At 55.1% G+C, this 22,595-nt stretch overlaps 1 protein-coding gene across 4 annotated transcripts; it reads right to left on the bottom strand.

Annotated features, from left to right (window-relative positions):
• Positions 1-862: 862 nt before the first annotated feature.
• SLC26A9 (solute carrier family 26 member 9) lies at positions 863-21,788 on the bottom strand. 4 transcript variants are annotated; one of them, XM_038162221.1, is made up of 21 exons: positions 21,730-21,788; positions 14,861-14,987; positions 14,112-14,251; positions 13,829-13,939; positions 13,446-13,621; positions 12,504-12,668; positions 11,608-11,760; positions 11,186-11,268; positions 10,790-10,937; positions 10,012-10,125; positions 9,521-9,598; positions 8,933-9,028; positions 6,878-6,984; positions 6,300-6,369; positions 6,119-6,211; positions 5,579-5,695; positions 4,728-5,045; positions 4,036-4,090; positions 3,505-3,650; positions 2,670-2,747; positions 863-2,161 (listed from the first exon to the last, which is right to left on the bottom strand). In XM_038162221.1, exons 2-21 carry the CDS (start codon positions 14,983-14,985, stop codon positions 2,114-2,116), a joined length of 2,421 nt encoding a protein of 806 aa, XP_038018149.1. In that variant the 5' UTR covers positions 14,986-14,987; positions 21,730-21,788; the 3' UTR covers positions 863-2,113. The 4 variants fall into 4 exon arrangements, with proteins under 4 accessions (XP_038018149.1, XP_038018151.1, XP_038018150.1 ...); XM_038162223.1 differs by lacking the exon at positions 21,730-21,788 and adding an exon at positions 18,851-19,615; XM_038162222.1 differs by lacking the exon at positions 21,730-21,788 and adding an exon at positions 15,075-15,121.
• Positions 21,789-22,595: the final 807 nt, after the last annotated feature.

Below are 22,595 nucleotides of genomic sequence, written 5' to 3'. Positions count from 1 at the left end.
CGGCCCCACTCCTGACAGACTTTAAATCCACCTGCTTTTCAAAATATGTCACTTCTTTCCTTGATTCCACCAGGTAGCACGATGGAACACTTCTTATTCCCTTCTTTACAGCTGTTCTGAACGGAATGTGAAGATTTATCCCAGCTTCCCATGGCATAAACTGTCCCAGGATGCCAAAGCCCAGATGGGAACAGCCATGGTAATCCTGCCCCTGAGTCAGTAGAAGATGACAATGATTGTTCACACATTCTTTATTATCAAAAAAAAAGAAAAAAAAAAGAATGGAACCAACATTAAATTAAATAAATTACAAACATTTCTGAGCTGGTTATACATCATGCATTTACCAAGTTAAGGCTTCAGAGCCAAAACACACCAACCTCACTGTTACTTAAGAGCAATAAAAGGAATATCTTACTGGAAGTGAAAATATTTCACCAACGTGACTTTGAGCTCCCCTAATTCTCTGCCCAGGCACTTGGGAATTATGGCTTTGGCCACATTGTGCCTCCAGCAGTGCCATTTACCGGCTGATGTTACATTTATTGCCAGAACTGACCCAGAATTTGGCTACAGAAATGGGATTTCCTTCTGCCTGGGTCATGATTTGCAGGAGAGCCACCTCTGCTCTTTCCGAGCCATCTCCCGTGACATCCCATCCCATTTCTTGGAGGAAGTTCAGGAAATACAATCTGGTGTATGCCTCTGCTCTGAGGATTCCTGCATTTGGCCTGTCGGACCCCAGGCTGGGAAATCAACCTCCCGTAATGAGTCCTGAATGTAGAGCTGGGAACTGCAACTTCCCTCTTTTAATGTGATGCCACCTCAGAGACCCAAAAATATTGACCAGGGCAGTTTCTTGTAGCTCTGCCCCAATTTCATTGTTGCCTTTCTTTCCAAATTGGCACATTTTAAAAGGAGCACTCAGGCAGTACAAAAGGCCATGAGGAATCACCCTCAAAGATAGTTTAAGAGGCTTCATCTCTTGCTTTTACCTTGTAAAACAAGCTATACGTGGAGCTTTCTGGAGAAACCACTGTTGTCTAAGATTAAAATAAGTAACAGCCATCAGCTAGTGGGGTTTTCTGCCTCCTTTGGTTTTATTACTCTCCTGCACCACATAATCAGAAACTGAGGTAGAGAAATGGTGACTTGGTTATTGAGATGTTACATAAAACCAAACTGGCAGGCTGCTGCTGTTGTTTCCTTCAGTGACCGTCCAGCAAGGATGGTTCAGGAAGTTCTGTTTTCCTTAAAAATGAGACATCTGGGAGCTGCAGGAAAGCCCCAGGAAGCCTTCAGCAATCAGCTGAATAACCCCCGTGTGCTTCAAAACCATACACTAAAGCTTGCTTACATTTGTAGTATGTCAGAGTGTTAAAATAGAAATAGCAGTTTCAAATAGAATCTGTTTTCATGTACTCAACCCACAACGTGCACACAATTCTTATTTCTGAGTACAAGCCTGTCCTATTAGTAAGAAAAAAATAGATGTATTTCAGAATTGAGCCCTGCTGAGGGAGTCCTGAGGTCTTTGGGGTGTCAGAAATACAGCACTGGTGCGAGGCAGTGTTTTTTTGGGATGCTGGGACGCAGAAGAGGAGAGGCAGAGGCTGCAGAGACACGCAGGGAGCTTCGGGGGGCCGCAGTGCCACCCCCGGGTCAGTGCACATCAGAGAGCAGCAGCAGCTGGCAGAGCTGCCCTGCCACACCTCGTGAAGCGAGCCCCGGAAGGCTGTCAGTGTGTGCTTGTGTTTCACTTGCTGGGGGAAACGGGGAGCAGGGAAAGGCCAGGAGCAGGATGGCCAGGTGATGCAACTCCAGGTGAGGGACAAAGGGGTGGCTGAACGTCCCCCGAGTTCAGGTGCCTGCCTGCAGCTGAGAATCCGTGAGATGGCATCTCCTGAGCTCCTGCTGCCCCAGCTGGCCCTGCCTGCTCAGAGTCCTTTGCTCTGAGTGCCACGAGCAGAGCAGGGAGGAGGGAGGATCTGGCAGTTCTGGGGGTGATGGCCTCGTTGCAGACCTGTTGTGTCCCCAGGTAGAAGCAGAGCTCTCCACGGAGGGGTGGGAGAGAGGAGTCTCCTCTGGAGGGTCTGCCCGGTGCTCGCTGAGCTCACAGAGCTGTCTGGGTCTCTGAGTGGAACATGCTCCCAAACATCTCCTAAAGGGCACAGAGGATGAGCAGGGTCAGGGTTGGTGACACAGCTCAGTGTCATTGTCATCCAGCCCTCCTCTATGCTTCCAGCTGGGCATGGGCAGCACGGGGAAGGGCAGCCCTGGAGGGGAGCTCCTCCCCAGGCCCTCACGTGGGTGAAAATCGCTGCAGCATTTACAAAGCCTGTGCTGCAAATCTTCACTGACGACTCTTCTTTTGGGTGTGAACCAAACCTGGTTCTCCACGTTCCCCCCAGTGTGTGGAGACCACAGGTCGGGCTGAACCTGAGCTCTGTGGCCCAGAATGATTGAAGGACTCCTCTGTGGGGTGACCTGCTCCTCATCCAGGTGCCTTCCAGAGCTCCTCAAGACAGGCACTTAAAATTCTATTTGCAATTAACTTTCCGAAGTGCTGCAGTACTTCCAGATGATTTCCCATCCAATCAATCCCAGTTAGGAGTCCTGATTTCTGCCCCACACCCACGGCTGCAGTGACCCCTGGCACTACCACTCACCTCCTCCAGGTTCTTGTACTCTGCACTGCCCTCGTCCACAGACTCGTCATAGATGGAGAGCTCTGTCTGGGTCGGCCTCTGTGCGGGGAAGAGTTGATTCCACAAATTAGCAGAGTGCAGGGTCAAAAGGAGTGAAAACAGGGAGCAAGCCAGGCTAAAAGGTGACCCGTGCTCTGAGGGAAATGCCCAGGAGCAGGGCGCGGGAGGAGTCCTGCTCCAGGTGTTTATCTGCGCTTGCCTATCGCTCTGGTTTGACAGGAGAGGCCTTAACTCCTCCTGGGGAGGTAACTGGTGCTACTGGTGCCAACTCCAGCTGGCACACAATAAACCAACCCCTGTTTGGGGACAGAGCCTGTCTGACGCTGTGCCACCAGCACGGGCCACATTCCTGCCTCAGAGTTCCCCCTGTTCTCCTCCCACCGATGGAGCGCTCATGGACGCTGGGACTATTCCAGCTGCACGAGCTTTGCCTTCATTTCTTCATCACTGGGGGCCAAATTCTGCCTTTGCCTGTTCCAACCAGCACCAAACTGAGGGCACAGTGCTGGAACAGCTCTTCTGGCTCCTCCAGGCTGGCACAGCATTCATGGGTTTGTGTAAAACTTTGACGCTTCTGAATTCCCATGGAAATCCATTCCATCGCAAGGTGCTGGGCCCGTACACAACAACTGGGATATTACTTTGCTGGATTTAGGCCTTTACCACTTGAGATAACAAGAAGCTTCTTTAGGTGCTTTTGATATTTGATATTTTTGAAAAATTGATATTTTTCCACTGTGCTGACACAGCCTGGAAGCCAAACAGGAGAATCCTGTGGGCTGGGGAGCAAATTTACCTCTTCCAAGATGGGTGGGTGGACAAATTCTCTGATACTGGCCAGTGCAAACAAAACAGCATCATGGATGGTCAGGAAGATGTGACTTCGGTCCAGGCCTCCTTCCTCAAAGACTCCCCCTGTGCTGATGTCATTGTACACCTGGGCTGGAGAGAGGAGACAGCTGAACGAGGAGGAAAGCAGAGGAGGAACTCTGGAGGTGTGTGTGCCTGCTGGGGTCCTCTGAGCTAAGGCAAGGCTCAGAAGAAGCAGGTTTGCAGCAGAAATGAGTGTGGGGAGCTGTTTTCCTGCATGCTGAGTGTGGAGATGTCCCAGCCTTATCACTTCCCAAATGAAAGCACTGATTTCACACACAGAGAACAGTGATTCTCTTTCCTTCCTTCTGTTTTTTTCCTTTTATCCATTCCGGCCTGGTCCAGCAAAGGACTGACATCTCACAGTTTGAGTAAAGAACAGAAAAGGATCTGCTGTTTGTCAGCAGCTCAGAAATGGGGAAGATCCCATGGAAATGTGTTCTTTGGGGATTCTTACCATGCACATTTGCCAAGAACACTTTGATCCCAATCTTCTGGTAACTGGAACACAACTGGAAGGGATGAGATGGGAGAGAGAGGATTAAAACCACTGCTGCTCCAGCTTTGTGTTTATGAATAAAGACTTTTATCAGCACTGGTGCTGAAGGAGAAAATCAGAGATGCAGAGGAGGAAAAGACACACAATTGGAGCACAAGCCCTGTGGGGGAGTGACTGAGGGAGCTGGGGGTGTTTATCCTGGAGAAAAGGAGACTCAGGGCTGCCCTCATCACTCCCACAGCTCCTGAAAGGTACCTGTGCTCAGCTGGGGCTGGGCTCTGTCTCCAGGAGCTGACAGAACCAGAGCACACAGCCTCGAGCTGCACCAAGGCAAATACAGGCTGGAGAGCAGGGAAAAGCTTTTCACAGACAGAGTGATAAAGTTCTGGAATGTTCTGCCCGGGGAGGTGGTGCAGTCACCATCCCTGGGGGTGTTTAACAAAGCCTGGATGTGGCTCTGGGTGCCAGGGTTGAGCTGAGGTGTTGGGGCTGGGCTGGATTTAATGATCTTGAAGGTCTCTCCCAGCCTGGTGATTCTGTGAATTGAGGCACAGGTGTTTACATAAGGTGTCTACATAGAGGTGTTTCACCTTTGTGTGAGAGAGCAGGTGGTCCCTGCTGCCCAGCTGTGTTGGCAGCACAGAACTCACCTTGCTCAGCGCCTTTGTGCCCATCAGGTCCACAAAGCACACCCCGCTCATGTCCAGGATGATGGTGTGGAAGCTGATGTAGGGCGGTGCTGTCAGCACGGGGTCGGGGTTTGCCGTGGGCAGGACGCTGAGGGTGCTGCCCTGCAGGGTGCTGGTGCTGCCCAGCTCCCCAGGGCTCTGCCCTGGCCCAGCCCCGGGGGCCGGAGGGTGGAAGGTGATGTAGGAGATGCTGGCACCGTTGGCGGTGGTCTGGTTGTTGTTGGTGTCTGTTGGAGAGGCGCTCTCAAAGTCCTTCTGGAGCTCTTGCAAAGACAAGGTCTGCGGCAGAGCAGAGGTGCAGAGTCAGGGCAGGGCACAGGTGGGGTCCTGGCAGGTGACTGCACCTCTGCCCACTGATATGAAGGGTTTTAATCTGGACTAACTCCAGCCTGGCTGTCCCTTGGGGCTGGACTTAGGATAATTTACATGATTCATTTATTTCAAAACTGCTCAGCATTGCAAAGCAAATGGGGCTGGGGTGACTGAGAAATGGGCTTTGAAAGGGCACCTTGGGGCTGAACTGCATGCACAGCCCCAGAGGAAGAGGCCAAAGCTGCCTGGTTTCTGCAGATTGTTCCCCATGTTCCCATTCCAGCCTCCTCTCCAGCCTCCCAGCCATTCCCAGTTCTCCTGCACCTTCAGGTTTGGGGAGGAATGGAGACGAAGGTGGGGAGGAAAAGGGGATGAGAGGTGGGAAATGTGGCCAGGAAAACAGTGCAGGAAATCCCATGCCAAGAGGAGCTGTCTGAGGGGGACTTGGGGTCATACTCATGGACCCAGGGGCCTTTTTGGCAGCTCAGGAGCTGGGTTACCTTGTTCTCCTTCAGCAGGAATTTTGGGAGCTTTGCTGGCGCTTGTGCTGTGCCCTTCCCCTGCTGTTTCACAAATTTCCTCCTGGCCAAGTACACCTTGCCAGGATCCACCCCTGTCTGTGGGAAAGAGAGATTTTTCTCCTTAAAAAGTCTGTTCCACGAGTCAGGAGCTGCTGTTCCTTCCCTGGCATTTCCCAGCCTGGGGCACCAGCTGGGCACTGGAGTGGGGTGATCCTGATGGCATCCAAACATCTCCTGGAACTCAGGGAACTGCACATGCAGGGAGAGACTTGGAATAGCAGGATGCCCCTGTTTTGGCACATCTTGGAGGAGGAACCTGCCAGGATTTGGGCACAAACTCTAAAACGAGCTCTGCAAACCGCCCTGAGGATCAGGGAGAGGAGGACTGAGGAGCAGAGAGTGGATGTGACCATTGTCCATGATCACCCACAGCTTAATTACCCCTGTGTAGCAACACAGGAGAGAGCAAGGGTGGTTTGGGACTGGCTTCAGGCAGGGATTTGGTGAGGAGTTGCTCACCTTGGCTATGATTTTCTCCCGGAATATCTCCGAGTTGGCGAAATACAGCGGCGAGCAGTAGGTGATGATTTTAATCCCATTAACTTCATGGACCTGCACCAGAGACAGGAGCTCAGAGCAAGCCTGGGCAGCAGTGGCAAAGAACAGCATTTTCTCTGAGGGTGCTTTATCTGCAGCTCACCTTGTTGTAGGTTTTGGGGTTCTTGTAGATGTCAGTGGAAGCCACCTGGCCCAGGGCAGAGCCGTTGCGGCTGCAGAAAAGAAGGGATCAGCATTAGGGGAAAGAAAAACTGCTTCTGCTTCACATTCCATCCCAGGATTTGAACATTTGCGTTGTGAAAACTCTTACATTTCACCCCTGCAGAGTCTACAGGGCAAAAAAAAAAAAAAAAGTCAGTATTTTGAGATGCCAGACTGGGAACTATTAAGAAAGGGCTTTGACGGATTAAAAGTGGTGTGAACGCCTCACACCAGGGCCCTGCACGCAGCCAGGACTCGTTTTTTGTGAGAGCTGGGAACTGTGTGGGGTGAAGCAAATACCTTGAGGCTTCCCCTTGCCCTGGGATGTGCACGGGAGCGGGAATGCAGGCAGTAAATTGGCGCCTGCCATTCCTGTTTGCACATTCCGGGCAGGACACCTGCGCTCCCCGGGGCTCCTGGCGCGCGTTCCGCGGGCCAGAGGTCGCTCCTAAAAATCACCTGTCCCTCCTCCTGCCCCTGGCGGATCTCCCGTGGTTCTGGGGGCCATGAGGTACTCACAACTGGGTGTGGAAAACCACCACGAGCACGGAGAATCCCACGCCCACCGCCACGCCGTAGGGGAGGCTCAGGAAGAAAGCGGAGAGGAAGCTCACGAGCCAGACCAGCTGCAGGGAGAGAAGGGAGAGAAGGGATGAACCATGGGGACCTGGATGGAGATGGATGGGAAAATGGGTGGGAAAAAATGGGTGGGGAAGGGGATGGGAAAATGGATGGGAAAAAAATGGATGGGGAAAAAATGGACGGGGAAAAAAGGAGGGGGAAAACAGAGGGGGGAAAACAGAGGGGGGAAAACAGAGGGGGGAAAACGGATGGGGAATGGCTCTGTGCTGCTATCCTGGGCTCTCAGACCCTCCCAGCTCAACATGAATAGGCCAAACCCTGAATTCTGCAGCTGTCCTAATGCTGCAGTTGCTGCGTGTTTTAGAGTGAGCCGTCCTTGCTGGGAAGTTGCCAGGAGCCCCAGTTTCTTTTCAGCCGTAAAAGCAGCCGGGGCGTTTCTCCACGGCTGCTCGAGCGCCCGCTCCGCTCATTCCACCCAAAAAGGATGGGCCTGGCTCGTCAGGAGGGGCTCCTGCAGATCCCACCATCTGCTGCTCCCTGCTCCAGCCCCGAGCAGCTCCTGCTGTCAGCCAGAGCAGTTCAGAAAAAGTCAGAAATCATCTCTGAAAACTGCCTGAGCACCTGCTAGAACACAGAGAGGATTTGATGTGACAGAGGAGACCAAAACCTGCCCCACTCCAGCTCAGAGCTCTGCCATTTGTCATTTTTATGTGTTAGCACTCAAGCATCTCCCTCCACATGAGAGCAGTCCTGCCCTGCATTTAAACACCCCCTCTGAAAATCATTATCAGCTTGTTTTAATCCCATCCTCAAAATGAATAAAAACTAACTTTGACCTTGGATGAACAAGGGTGACTTTGATGACTTCAGTATCTTAATTTATATTAATTTTGTGCATAAATGGCATGGAAGAGCTTCCCTCCCTCCCTCCATCCACCCATCCTTCCATCCATCCATCCATCCATCATCCATCCATCCATCCATCCATCCATCCATCCCTCCATCCATCATTAGAATTAGTTGGAATTAGCTGTCCTGAGACACAACCAGCATTCAGGTGATGAACACCAATGCTCTGACATCACCCTGGAGTGGTGCTCCCCATGTTGGGCCAGGACACTGAATCCAGTTCAAATTCCAAGGAGATTAAGGTCAGGGGAATCCCGTTCACACCACTGGCATCTTCCAGGATGTTCCTCAGGCAGCACCATCCATCTCCACTCACTCCATGCTCAGGGCTCTGCCCAGGCTTTTGGGGTCTCTGAAGCCTGTGGGGTCCATCAGTGCTCTGGCACAGGGGCAGCAGCTGAGCTGCCAGAGCCCACAGACCTCTCTCTCACCCCACAGCAGCAGAACCCGTTCAGAGATGTGCCCAAATTGATAACCCAGCTCTCCTCCAGCGCTTGTTTGAGCAGGATTTTGGGACAGCTCTTCACGGCTCGGGCCAGCCCCTCTGGACTCCTGATTGCCCCGATAAGGGGGTTTGTTGGGCCCTGACAGGATATTGGCTCCGTGTCCACACACGGCACTCAGCCGTGGGAGTCCTGTTCAAACACTGTCTTTTTATGTCAGACATTTCCAAATTCCGTTCTCACTCCCCCGCCACCCCCTGCCTGGGTTTATACATCAACCAGTGCCTGGAGTCCTTATCACTCTGAAGGGCTCTCCTCACCCTGGAGGGCCATTGTGTGAGTTTTTAAGTCATGACTCCCAGATATTGAGCCGGGCCGGTTTGGCTAGTTCTGGGCAAACAGGCTCCGCACTTGATTGGCATTTAAACACAGCAGGTAAGAGTTCAGGCCTCTCTGATATGTGCTCTGAGCAGCAGCGTGCTCAGCTGGGCAGTTCAGGCAGCACCATCTCACCAAGAGAGCCGAACCCACCTCCTGCAAGGGACTCATACCCCCAAAACCCCACAAAAGACTTTTCTGGGTTCTGTCCTGCTCATCCAGCCCTGGCCAGGGGATGCCTCCCGCCAGCCCAGGCACTCACGCAGTCCAGCTTGCTCTTCTTCCACAGGTAGAAGGGGTCAGCCAGCTGCTTGAGGGAGTTTTTCAGGTTCACAGCGATGAGGGCTCCCAGCACGGACTGCGGAGGACAGGGAACGGTGTCAGCCACGCCGGGATGTGCCACGTTTGGTGTGGCTGCTTTCCTGCAGCATCTGCCTGCCTTGGGCCAGCCCCATCACAAGGGTGATGCTGACAAAGATCTCCCTTGGACCTGAGCAGGGTCATTTGGGTGATTCTTTCACTGTAACTTACACTTAGATTTGCACAGAGAAGCTGTGGCTGCCCCATCCCTGCCCAAGGCCAGCTTGGACAGGGCTTGGAGCAGCCTGGAACAGTGAAAGGTGTCACTGTCCGTGGCAGGGATGAGGTTTAAGGTCCCTTCCAACCCAAACCAGCCTGGAACTGTGTGACTGTGTGATTCCAGACAGCCCGTGCAGACGGGTCCCCAGGCCAGGAACAAACTGTCCCGTGCTGCTGTTTGCATCAGGGCTTTTTGGAGCGAGGTTGTGCCGTGTTTGGGTGTGGAGAGCGGGTGTTGCAATGGCTCTGCCTGCACAGATGTTTGTGTTACCTTTGGAAGAGGCTCGAGGTAGATTCCCAGGGACAGCATTGTCACCATGACCACCAGAGCCACAAAGAAACTTGCCACCTGCGAAGAGGAAAGAAAATCGCTTCTGCAAACATCAGGGCTTCTCAGAGCTCCCCTGGGTGTAGTCAGCGGCACAACTGGGCACTGCAGCATTTTATGGGAGAGGATGTTTGCCTCTGAAAACAGGCAGGCGTTTGCAGATCTCACAGATAACCCCAAATTTCCCCTACTGCCCAGTCCAGGGAGCCAAAGTGGGACTGCAGATTGAGAGCTCTGCTTCTGTGCCCAACCCAGAGACCAAAATGGGCTTGGGGAGGGAGGAAATTCTGCTTTGACAGCAGCAGCCTGAAGCACTTGTGTGTGAAGCTTCTCCAGGGCTGCACAGTCCGGCTGGCAGCATGTGGCAGCTACAGCACTTTGTGATCCAGAGGGAATGAGAGAGGACAGGAGGAGGAGGAGGAAGAGGAACTAACTTGGGATTTCGCTCCTGCCCCATCCACGGCGAGGGTGACAGAGAGAGCACAGCAGATCACGTGGATTTTGAAGAAGGATCCAAAGAAGTTGCTGCAGCCCAGGGCAAGCATTTCCTGTGGAGATGTGGAGAATGCCCATCAGAAAGGACAGCTGCCCTTCCTGCTGGCACAAGGCAACAGAGCAGGGGCCTGAGGCTGGTTTGTGTGGCCAGGGCAGGCTCTGGGTTCCCTGCAGTGCATCCCTGACTCTTTCCTTCCAGTAAGATCTGGGATAGGCCCTGGTGTAGCAGGGAAACCTGGAAGCACAATTCCACATAAACACCTTGTCATCTGTTGACACACTCAGGGCAGGGCTCCATGTGGTATGTGTGGCTGTTGTTGAAAGCTGCCACTGTGCCAGGGATGACAAAAGAGGATTATTTAATGTCCTGCCTCCCAGAGTATCTAGGTGACACACCAGGAATCCAGGTCCCTGAGAAGTGCACGCACCTCAGCGTGCTTCAGCGAGCTGCCAAAACACTGAGTCTGGAGGGGGAGCTAGGCAGAGAGCCCAGCCTAAAGCTCCTTCCCCTCTTCCAGCCTCTCTCCAGCCCACGGGACGGGGCTGTGCCTTGTCCTTTTGCCCCCCAAATGGCACAAAGCCACGGAGCCTCCTCGGGAGCAGCACGTCTGCTCCGAGCCCAGCACGTCTGAACGTCTTCCCTTCACGCCATGAGCTCTTCCCTTCACGCCTGAGAGCAAAGGCAGCAGCCCCTGGCTGCCCCAGCCCCAGCAATACCTGGTTGGGGTCCACGTTGTAGCCATGCTTGGCTGCCAGGGTCCTCCCCATGGCCAGGTTGATCACGTAGCCCACGATGGCGAGCGAGAAGGCCGTGCCCACCATGTCCTTCCACTTGCTCACCAGGGGCAGGGTGGGCTCTGGGAACCTGCGCTCAGAGCACAGGGGAGAAGCTGTGACAGGGCTGGCTGGGGGGCTGGGGGGTGGGTGAGGAGCTGGAGGGGTCAGGAGTGACACAGTCCCTGCCCACGCTGCAGAGGATGGGGGTGGTTGTGTCACGGGGCACCTGGCACTCCTGGAAGGGGTTGCAGGGAAGAGTGAGGTGTTTTCCAGGCTGGAGGAGGAGGAGGAAGGAAAACTGTCTGGGAGGTGAATCAGAGCTGCACAAGCTCTTACCCCATGCTGATTTTCCCCACTATTGGCATCCCGTACTTGTCGGGCATGTTGAAGCTGCCGGAGATTGCGGTGGCCACGATCACCTGCAAGGACAGGGAGTAAAGAGCCGTGAGCAGGAAGAGCTGGGCTGGCTCAGGACATTAACCCTGCCATGCTCCCAGAGCTGACAGAGTGACACCAGCACCAAGTTTGGGCTGGGGGAGGCGAGGACAGTCCCAGCAGGGGTTATTTTCTTCAGCCTCAGCATCAGCAGGATGCAGGGCAGCGATGAGCACGGGGCTGGCCCAGTTTCTGACCCCAAACCACGTGCGGGCTGTGTCACACACTGTGTAGGTGCTCTACATGGTGCCCTGCTGAGAGCAGCAGTGTCCCGGGGCTGTGAGGCCAGGGGAGGCTCCAGGGACAGCCCAGGTGTCACTTACGATGATGATCTCCATCGGGATGGGCAGCCGGATCTTCTTCATGTACTTCAGGTTGAGCTCCTTGACAACGATCAGGAGCACAGCGCTGACCAAGGCGTAGACCAGGGAGGCCAGGTTGGTTTGGGGCAGACCTTTACAAATGTCAATGAACGTCTGAAGGGGAGAGAACAGAAGGGGTCACGGCGAGCCAGACGCTCTGCACGACGTGGACAGAACAACGGACAGCACTTGTCACCACAATCAACACCCTGAGATGTGAGCAGTGCTAAAAACCCTCTGCTGAGGGATCAGCCCCCAGCCCTGGGCCTGGGCTGGTGATTTAATGCAGTTCTGGCTGCATCAGCACGGGATGCACCCATGGAAGCCACAGGAAACCCCAGGAATGACCAAACCTGCTCAGAGGAAACGTTCCTGCTGCTGACAACTCTGCAAGAGTCCTGCTGTAAATCAGCACAGCTCATGCACCCCCAGACCCCAGTCCTGTTCCATTGTTCCTCACTAGAAGCACGCAGGCAGGGCTCAGATAATGCTGCCCAGGGATCACAGAATTCACAGAATCGCAGAATCACAGAACCACCAGCTTGGAAGAGACCTTCAGGATCGAGTCCAACATATTCCCTGACACCTCAACTCAACCCTGGCACCCAGTGCCACATCCAGTCTGTTTTAAACACCCCCAGGGATGGTGACTCCACCACCTCCCCCGGGGCAGAACATTCCAGAACTTCACCACCCTTCCAGTACAAAACCTTTTTCCTAATATCCACCCCACGCTGCTGGGGCAGGGACTCCCTTTCCCCCCACCCTTTCCTGCTCTCCTGGGCCCCGTTTCCCGGGCAGGGGTGGCAGCGCTGCCGTGGTGGGGGGGAAGGTGGCCGTGCAGAGCCCCCACTTACGTAGACGATAGCTAAGGGCCCGGTGTAAGACGGGACTGTCACGCCGAAGACGTACTTGAGCACGGAGATGAGGATCTGCAGCCCCGCCGCCGTCATGAAGCCCCTGATGAAGGACTCGGACAGGTAGATGGCCACGAAGCCAAACTGCAGGAAGCCCAGGCACAGCTAGGAGGTGGGGCAAGCTGGTCAGAGCAGTGTGGGGCAGGGTGATCCTCTGGGAGAGCACACACGGCTCTGCCGTACACACAGGGGTGTCCCGGGGCAGGGCTGGGGACAGCAGGGCTGAGAGAGCCATTCTTGGATTGTCCACATGGAGAATTCCAGCCCAAAACAAAAAATCTCCACTTTGAGGCATTATCCACCTGCATTCAGGGCTAAGAGTGCCATTCTTGGATTGTCCACGTGGAGAATTCCACCCCAAGACCAAAAATGCCCAAAAATCTCTATTTTGAGTCATCATCCACCCCCCTCAGGGTTGAGAGCCATTCTTGGATTGTCCACATGGAGAATTCCAATCCAAGACCCCAAAACTAAAAATCTCTATTTTGAGGTATCATCCACCCCCACTCAGGGCTAAGAGTGCCATTCTTGGATTGTCCACGTGGAGAATTCCACCCCAAGACCAAAAACTCCCAAAATTCTCTAGTTTGAGCCATAATCTGCCCCCACTCAGGGCTAATGGATTATCCACATGGAGAATTCCACCCCAAGACCAAAAATCTCTATTTTGAGCCATCATTCACCCACACCCAGGGCTATGAGTGCCATTCTTGGGTTGTCCACATGAAGAATTCCACCCCAAGACCAAAAACTCCCAAAATTCTCAGTTTTGAGGCATCCTCCCCCCAGAAGCAGGGCCTCCTCGAGCATCTGCCACCACCACCTCTGCTCCAGGGAAAGCTTGGCTCTCGGTGAGGGTCGGGGACACAGCAGAGCCCTCACCTGTATGATGGCTGTCAGGCAGGCCAGGGTGGCAGAGATCTCCAGCCTGGCCGCCTCCAGGGCCGTGGTGTTCACTCTGGTCTCGTTGGTGGTGTGGTTGAAGTACTGGAAGTCCGACTCTGGGGCCAGCTCGTTGCAGATGTTGCCAACAATAATGCTGATGACAGCGAAAGTCCCTGCAGGCAGCGCGGGCAGGTCAGCAGCTCCCTCTGGGGAGAACCCTGTCCTGCAAGGGACAGCCCCTCCCCAGCCCCTCCCCAGCCCCACGGCGGGAGGTGGCACGGGGTCATCGGGGTGACATCAGGATCTGTGACCCCACAAACCCCTGGCTGAGTCTCTGGGACACACCGGCATTTTCCTGTCCTGTGCAGGCAATTCCTCACCTGGCACCATCTGATGGATGCCCCCCAGGAAGAAGTAGGTGACCAGGGGGAAGAAGGAGGAGTAGAGCCCGTTGACGGGAGGCAGATTGGCCAGCAGGGCGAAGGCCATCCCTGCAAAACACGAGGGACACACAGGGAAATACAGGGAGCTCCAGGCTGGAGGGAGAGCTTGGGGTCACCAGTAAAACCCCTCCCGAGTGGGCACCAGCATCACCTGCAGAGCTTTAACCCAGCTGGCAAAGTGTTATTCCCTCTTGGACACCCGGAGAGGGACGCCGCTCACCTTGTGGCACTTGGATTGTCCCTGCACTGAGCCCCCCGAGGACATCAGGCAGGATGTAGTCCTTGATTTTGTACTTGGGAAGCCACGCCAGTATGGGGAACAGGCGGAAGAGGGTGAGCTTGACCCTGGAAGCTGAACATCTAGGAGGGAGATAAAAAAATGAAAGCAAATTTGAAAGAGGGAAAATTTGGAAAATGAAAGAAGGGAGGAAGCAAATGAGCTGGAAGTAAGGAAGGATCTTCCTGGGAATGTCTCCACCTTTCTCCCTCACCAGATTCTGAGCCCTCTCTTTCCCCTATTTTTGCCTTCCTCCTCTGAGCAGTGGAGATAGATTTCCAAGGAAGTGATCAGCAGAGTTATTAACCTTTGTTTGCATAATTATAAGCCTTTCTTTAAGGTGGCATTGGTTTCAATCAGAAAGCTGAGAAAAGGAAATCTCAGCTGGAAAGTGTAAATAAAATAATCCACACATCCCTACATCACCAATTGTGCTTTTCCCACGATTAAAAACCCAGGGAAACAGGACCCCAAATCCCAAATGCACTCAGTGCAAACTGTTCTGCTGAGAAAAGAGCCACCAATTCCATTTTCTTCAGCCCAATTCGCATTTCTCCCATACCTCTCATCCATCAAACCCCTGAAGACCACGGCTCCCCAGGATAAAAATGCCGTCAGTATTCCTAGGTCTGAATTATACCCCTCCAATCCCTGACTAAATCTGGTTTACATTCTGCAGCCCTCCCTGTTACCTGAAAAGGTTTCTCAGCTTCTCCCCGACGGGGTAAGCTCTGGTTTTCTTCTCAAACTCCTCGTCGAAGAGGCTGACAGAGTAGGCAGGGCGTTCGATGGCATAGCGAGGCCTGGCCTGGCTCATCTCTGCATCATTTGGATTTAAAAAAAAAAATAAAAAAAATTAAGAAATAGAAAGAGCAAAGCCAAGAACGTGGCTGGAGTTGGCCCCACCTGCGCTATAGCAGAGCGGACACCTCCAGCGTCTGGAGCCCTCCCCGAGCTTCTCCACCCTAAATAGTTTCCCCGTGGCGGAGAGGCAGGTCCTGGGAGTGGCTTCTCCCAGCTCCCGGGGCTGCTGCTGCTCCCGGCCCCGCAGTTCTCCCGGCTCTTCGGAGGTGATGCTAATGAGCGATGCTAATGAGCGGGGCTAATGAGCGGTGCCGTGCCAAGGGACCCGAGCTCGGCCTGGATCGCCTGGCAGGCGGGCAGGGGTGTTAATCCCGGCTCCGGGAGTGCCTTTTTGCCTCGGGCGAGGCACTTGACCTTTCCCATGGCTCGGTTTCACCATCGGTGGCGTTGGCAAGGCTTTGCCAGGCTGGTTGATACCGGCACCGGGATGCTTGAGGGCTGGATCCCTTCCGCAGGAGGTGCTCCTGCCACAGTACCCAGCCTGTCCAGCATTCCAGAGCCTTCCCAATCCTCGCTGGCCGTGGGTGAGTGCCCGGGTTCCTCTAGGAAGTGATGCTCGGGGAGATAACTGTTGCTAACTCATGTCAGTGATGAAGATGCCCAAACATCCCGGCAGACCGGTCCTGCCCGGAATCTGGGTCTCACCGAAGGGATGATGAACTTCAGACATCCCTGATGTTACCCAGAGATGCCTGGGGAGAGGGGAGAATCAGCCCGGGCTGGGAGGGGAGGGAGGAAGTGGTCAGATATAAACCGAGCATCTCGGTAATGATTTGTGTTTTGGTGTGTATCTAAGTGGGTCATTGCCCAACACAGGAGGAGAAGAGGGGGTGGGAAAAGCTGGTGATTCAGGCAGGAGAATGCACCGAGCAGCAACATCCAGGTTGCTGAGAGTTTACGGAGTGATCTGGATGTGCCAGAGCCTCCCCTCCCCTCTCTGGGTGTTGCTGAAAGTCAGGGCGCAGCTGGACACCGGGATGAGCAAAATGTCCTTCCCCGGGACTGGCGAGAGCCCCGGAGATGCCTCGGGGGGGAGGACAGGAGGGGAGCAGGGCAGAGCAGGGCAGGAGGGAAAGCAGGATGCAGGGAGCCGAAACTTTGGGGAGAATTTAGGTCAACAGCATCATTATGCAAATAGCAGCTAATGGGTCTAGAAAGGGAGGTCATCAACCCTTTAGAGATCACAGGGGCCATCAAGAGCGCTCTGCTGTAAAACTGCCCCGGCCACGGGGTGTTTGCGATTCCAGCTCTGATCTGCACCCGCGGGGCTCGGGAGAGACCCCAGCCCACGGCTTTGGAGCAAAGGGGAGACCCGTCCCTCTTCCTGCAGTGCCAGGTGCCTGACCCAGTGCCCTCTGCAGGGCATCCTGCTGCTCCTTTTCCCCTGAAGATTCCCTTCCAAGAGCAAGGACAAGCTTTGCCTTTGGATATCAGCACTAACCAGTGTCCTGGGCTCTTCCCAGTCCCTCATGCCCAAAGCCTGTCTGATAAACAGTCATGGTTTTCCCATGTTCCCAGTGATCCTGCGGCTGTTCCCAGCCTTCTTCCCAGCCCCACAGCTCTGCTCAGAATTTCCAGTTCCCCTCGGTGAATATTTTGTAGGTCCAGACTCAGCAACAGCTTCTGAGGGCTGACAATCCCACCCCAGCTCCTGGTGGTCTTTCTGATCTCCACCCCTTCTGCCACCACACAGACCCAATCAAACCCCAGCTCTTCAATGGCATTCCGCCGCTGAGTGAAAGTGCTGGCAGGCAGGGAAAAATAATCAACAGAGCGGGCATAGAGGGGAAAATATCCCCATGATTAAATTCCATCTTAAACAAACAGGCTCGTGATGTCAGCGTCCCGGACAGAGTCAAGCTCTCGACTTGGCTTATCACAGCCTTGCCCTAGATCAAACAGCTGAAACCTCGGAGATTTGGGCATTAAAGAGCACGAGGAGCTGCGTGGCTGCTCCTTGAACAAATGAAAGACCTGTCCCCGTGAGGGTAATTTCCTTCTAGGACCTACACCTGAAGATAACTGAGGACATAACGCGGCCTGGAGTCGGGCTAACGGGCTGAGCCCTTCTTCAGGTCTACAGCTCAGAGGAGACCTGACTGCGACTGCTCAGGGAGGATGGGCATGCCCCAGCCCTGGCAGCCTTGAAGGCCAGGCCAGATAAGGACTTGAACTGCTCTAGTGGAAGGTGTCCCTGCTCAGAGCAGGGTTTGGATAATCCTTAGGGTCTTTTCCAGCTCCGAACATTCCGTGATCCTCCAGTGTCACCACCACTTCCCTGGGCAGCCTGTGCCAATGCCTGACAACTTCTCAGTAAATAATTGTTTCTTAATACCCAATCTAAACCTCCCCTGCTGCAACTTGAGGCCGTTTCTTCTTGTCCTGTCCCTGGCTGCCTCAGAGAACAAAAAGCAAATGCAGCTGGGCCTGGTGCTGGTGGGATGAGCCCAGGGCGAGCTGCAGAGCTGGTTTAAACCCTGCAGCTGGGGCAGGACCCCGGAGCAATTCCATGAGCGTGGAGGGGAGAGCAGAGTGCCACAGCTGCTGCATTGCAGGGACCAGGTTTTTCAAGATCTCTCTTCCAGACTGAGTGGAAATAAAGGACAAGGGCTGGGAGAAGAGCTCCAAGAGCTCGCAAGTTTTCAGGCAGCCCATCCCTGCAGTGGGTGATGCTCAGAAATGTAAGATTTGTCCTCGCTGAGTACACAAATGGGATGTGATACTCAGAGCAAACAGCACATGAGAGCAGAGCTGCTCTGCTCCAGCAACGTGATGTGGGTGACCAGCATTGTCCCAGCAGGTCACGAGCGTCCCCTTGGTCCAGACCTGGCTGATCCTAGCCCTGCCAGGCCCAGGCCAGGCTGTGCATGCCAGGCAGGACCTTTTCTCCCCGAGTTCATTCTGCAAACACACTCACTGAGCTCTTATCTGCTGCCCCGTGCTGGTGATAGCTGTGCTTGGGAAGAGGAAAGTCACATTGAGGTTCCTGGCTGGTGTTGATAGGAGCCACTGGCACAAAGCCACCTTCCTGCGCTGACGTAGGCACAGAACAGGAGCTCCAGTCCAAGGAATGAGTCAAAATTTGGTAGGAGAGCCACCTGACCCCTGCCTTAGGCGTGACACAAGGGCCCAAACTGAGCCCAGTGCTGGAGATGGACAAATGCCCCATTCAACCAGCTGCTTCTTAATTTTAGGGATTAAAAATCAGCCCTCTTGAAATAACACTTCCTCCTTTGCCTGCACCCTCTCCATCCCCCTTCTCCTTGCACAAGGCACACCCAGCCCTCCGTGCTGTTTGCTTCAGGACTGGGTTCAGAGGTCCAACCTCTGCCCAGCCCCGTGTGAATCTCCATCCAAAACACCCCCTCCCGGCCCCATTGCCCAAGAAAGGGCCATAAAAGCAGCTCCCCCCTGTCCCCCAGACCAGGTCTGCAGGGAGAGCACAGGCACAGGTGCAAGGGTTCGGTTGCAACACCAGGACAAGGTCTTGACTCCCGTGGCCCTGGACCGGTGCCTTCAGGTGCCACAGGAGCCCCGGGGCAGCGCGGTGAAAGGGCCCGGGCCCTGCAGGGGCAGCAGGGGAAACCTCAGGCCCTCCCTGAGACCTGCGTGGCACAGGGGCTGCGCTCTTGGTGCCAGCTTTGGCAGCGCCAGCTGTGGCAGTGCCAGCTGTGGCAGCCCCAGCTGTGGCAGTGCCAGCTGTGGCAGCGCCAGATGTGGCAGCGCCAGGTGCTCCCCAGGACTGAACTCTCCCGCACCCTCCTGCCACACCCCCCTCTCCTGTGCCTGAGGAGAAGGAGGTTGCTGCTGTCACTCACTCAGCTCCGGTATTCCAGCAGATGTTGGATAATTCACCTCTGCCGCCGGGCGCTGGCGGATCCGGCCCCGCGCTCCCCGGTCACTGCCTGCAACCTCCTGGCATTGGGAATGTGCCAGGACCGAGTCCAGCCGAGGACCACGCCGGGAACTGACCACCAAGGCACCCCAGAGTCTTCAGCTGGGCCACTTGGGCACAAACTCTTTTCCACACGGAGAATTTGGTGGATTTAGTTCTGTTTCACCTTTGGCTCTGGAGGGCCACAGGCCTCGCTACAAATGAACTGATGCAGGAAGAAAAGCTGCCAGGGATAGAGACACATCTACAGTCCCACATTTCTGGCATGAGTATTTGGGGGAAAAATCATTCCCAGTAATCTGGGGAGGGGGAGGAAGCAGGGGTTGTATTCAGGGGGTGGATGCCATGTGCTGGGCACACACATTTGTCCCTGGAGTTTAACCTTTTCTTTACCTTCACCCATTAGAAATAGAAGAAGAAGGCACCAGAAGAGCATATAAATCAGTTATGAGAAATATCCACACCTCAGAAAAGGCAAAATGCCAGAATCCATAAAGTTCAGTCAAAACTTTGCTGTTCCAGTCTGTTTTCCAGGAGAAACCACAGTGATGCCTGGTGGAATAAGAGCCAGGGGGAGAAGGGGGTGCAAGGAGGTGCTAAGGGGCTCTGATGGATCTTGGGCAGGGAACGGGTCCCGTGGCACAGTGCAGGGCTGGGAGGAGACATCTCTGCTTCCCTCCAGCTCCCACCTCCCATCCCACTGCCCTGGGCTGCCCCTGTCCCCCAGCACCCCCAGCCCATTCCCCACTCCTGCACCTTAAACAGCAGGCATTCAACCCGTGCTTTCTTTCTGCTCAGGTGCGAGATTTGGAGAGTTCAAAAGGTGATTTCCATCAGGCAGATGGTCCTTTCTGGCTGGGAGTGACCCAGCCCAGCGCAGGCAGCGGGCAGAGCTCTTGTGCTGCCGCTGCTGGGCCAGTGCCAATGTTTGATGTACCACTTCACACGAGTTTCTAACCAAACTCGCTCTGTGCCTGGTAACCAGAATAATAAAATCTGCAGGCATCTGCCAGCTCCTCAGGGTGAAGCCAAAGTGTTTGGCTCACAGGGTGTTTATTAAGTGAGATGTTTATACTCAGCAGCTCGGCTCCTGTGCTTTGCTGTGAGGGAGCAAACGCTGTGGGCACGGGGGATCTGCCCCGCACTGACAGCAGGGCAGCAGAGCCCAGGGTGGACCCGCTTTCCCTGGGATTTGTTTGAGTTACCCACTTGTTCCAACCCCACCCCAGCTCTCCATTGCTGGCAGAGCCCCATCAGCTCCATAGCTCTGCGAGGAAGGGCTGGGCTGGGGTGAGGCATCGGGCACACAGCCTGGGGTGCTGCTTTGGGATGTCCATCCCAAAATCTGTGTGTCCATACGGACATCCCAAAGCTTCCCTGCCCTGCCGTCCCCTCGAGCTGTCACCTGGCTGAGTGTGGCAGCGCAGTGCCTGACCCCAACAGCATCTCAGCCCAGGCCCTGGAAGTGCTGTCTCCATCCCCTCCCGTGGGAAAGGCAGCTGGGATGGGCAGGAGCGAACTGGGAAGGGCGTTGAAAGGAAGGAGAAGTGAGACTTTGCTGTCCCTCAGTGCCACAGTCTCTGTTCTTCACCTGTCTCTGACACAGACCCTTGAAGAGCAGGTGGGCAACGCAAATCCAAAGGAATTAGAAAGTCTGCAGCGTTCCCGCAGCTCCTGCCAGCACTGATCTGGGATGTCTGCTGGGAGCTCACTCCTCCGCATGCTCCCTCCCCTGTGGATCCACTCTGGGAGAAGGAAAAACGCCCCTGGGGTCACCCCGTCCATCCTGTCCCGGAGGTGGAGGATGGGACGGCGTTTCTGTGCTGGGAATCTCTGACCCGGGGCAGAAACTCTGCGTGACCAGGACAAATGTCACTGCAGGGACTTATCTCTGAGGGAAAGGAGGACAGGTCCCCAGCTCCAGGTTTCAGCCTGCTTACAAATAAGGTGTGGACAAATTTTATCAGGGCAGAGCAGAAAGCATCCCAGCTGTGGGAGCTGCAGGTTTCCACCATGGAGCAAGACTGAGGGGATATTTCCTCTTGCTTATGTGTGAAGGAGCCTGCCCAAACTGGAGCTGAACATCCCTTGAAAGGGCACTGGGAGGAGCTGGAGACCCTGCAGGGGTACACCTGTCACTGTGACAGGTCTCAGTCTGGCAGCACTCCTCATTCCCAGCTCTGTAATTCCCTGCTGACCTGACTGTGAGCACAGGATGCCCTGTCCGGCCAAATCCCCTTGCCTGGGCCGGATCCCAGTGCTCCCCAACCACTGCCCGCAGGCTCTGGGCTCCACATCCCTCCCCTCTATCCCGGGATTGCAACGCCCAGTTTGGGCTGCAGCATCCTCACTTTCCACAGTCCCATCACAGAAAGTTCTGGTCCTTGCAAGGGCCCAGAAACTGAGTATTTCTCATCAGCGTTGCCTGTCCTGTATCAGGCAAATCCCTCCACGCATCTCAGCAGGATCCAGGCAGGATAAGATGGCAGGATTTATTCCAGCAATAATTAATTCACATATTTGGCCCTTCCAGCCTCTCTCTTCATAATAAATCAAGCTGCTGAATGGTTGGGGTTGCTAATTCCTGAGTAAATCTGCTGCCGTAAATCCCCTTGGTGAAAGAAGGGAGGAAAAAAAGAAGGGAGGAAAAGAGAAGGGGAAAAAAGGAAGGAAAAAAAAAAAAGAGAGAAAAAAAAAGAAGTGCCAGTTCTCCAAATAGTGCGTCTCACACCCAGAGGCTGTGCAAGCGGAGTGTAAATCCCCCACGCCCACCCAGACAAAGAGCCCGATTGTTGGAGTTACCTGCGCCTCGGGAGGGCTCCGATGGCGCGGGGGTGCAGATGTGGCAGGAGAGGAGCTGTGCGCAGTCTGCGCTCCAGGAGCCAGTGAGTCATTTATAAATCACCCCAGTCAAGGGGACCGAGGGCTGTGCTCGGCGCCTGATTGGCTTGAGGAGGTAATTGCGAGCAGGTACACCCGGGCTAAGCCCAGGAGATAGCCGGGCGAGATAAGGGGAGATCTGAAGAGGCAGAAGAGCTTTTTTGGATGTCCCCCCTCACCCCCGCCCTTCCCGCTCCGGCCTGGGCTGTTTGATCCCCGCTGCGGGTCCCTCCGCGCTCTGGTGACAATAACCCACATTCACGTCCCCCCGGCCCCCTCCCTCGGCCGCCACGGGCCGGGGGCAGCAGGAGATGCTTTTGTGGGCAGCGCAGGAGATGCTTTTTGTGTGCCCGGCCTGCGAGCTCCGGCCGGCTCTCCGCCCCCGGCACGGACAATGGGGCGCTTTGTGCCCGCGCCCGGCCCCGGGGAGCGGGGTCTCGCTCGCTTCCAGCTTCAAAGGGATGAGAGCCCCGGGGACGAGAGGGGAAGAAGCCCCGGGCCCGAGGCTCCGGGGACGTGCGGGAGCTGCGCTGTCTGCCATCAGCCCGGCGGGAGCCGCAGCGGCCACGCGCGGCTCCGCGCAGGGTTTGACAGGTTCTTCTGACGCCCCTGGCGGGGACAGCGACGAGCAGGGAGGGGACGGGAGGGGCCGGCCCGGAGCTGCGGCTCGGGAGCCACCCCTGAGGTGCCGCTCGATCTCCCGGCGTGGGAGCCGGCAGGGTTTGGGGAGAGGCAGCGTTTGAAGCTGGAAAAGCTCCTGGGACGGGTCAGGGAGCAGGCAGCTCAGA

The sequence above is a fragment of the Motacilla alba genome, chromosome 26, assembly GCF_015832195.1.
Source record: "Motacilla alba alba isolate MOTALB_02 chromosome 26, Motacilla_alba_V1.0_pri, whole genome shotgun sequence".
NCBI classification, from domain to species: Eukaryota; Metazoa; Chordata; class Aves; order Passeriformes; family Motacillidae; genus Motacilla; species Motacilla alba.
Note: the sequence above shows the minus strand (reverse complement) of the source record. Positions and strands in the feature narration are given on the sequence as shown.

What these genes read in the sequence shown, in the direction of transcription:
- SLC26A9 (XM_038162221.1), bottom strand. Translation starts at nt 14,985, where the DNA reads ATGAGCCAGGCCAGGCCTCGCTATGCCATCGAACGCCCTGCCTACTCT. An exon ending in GGCCCTTAGCTATCGTCTAC is followed by an intron (nt 11,761 to 12,503) that starts GTAAGTGGGGGC and finishes TCTCCCCTTCAG; the next exon opens with ACGTTCATTGACATTTGTAA. An exon ending in TCCTGCTGAAGGAGAACAAG is followed by an intron (nt 5,046 to 5,578) that starts GTAACCCAGCTC and finishes GCTCTGCCGCAG; the next exon opens with ACCTTGTCTTTGCAAGAGCT.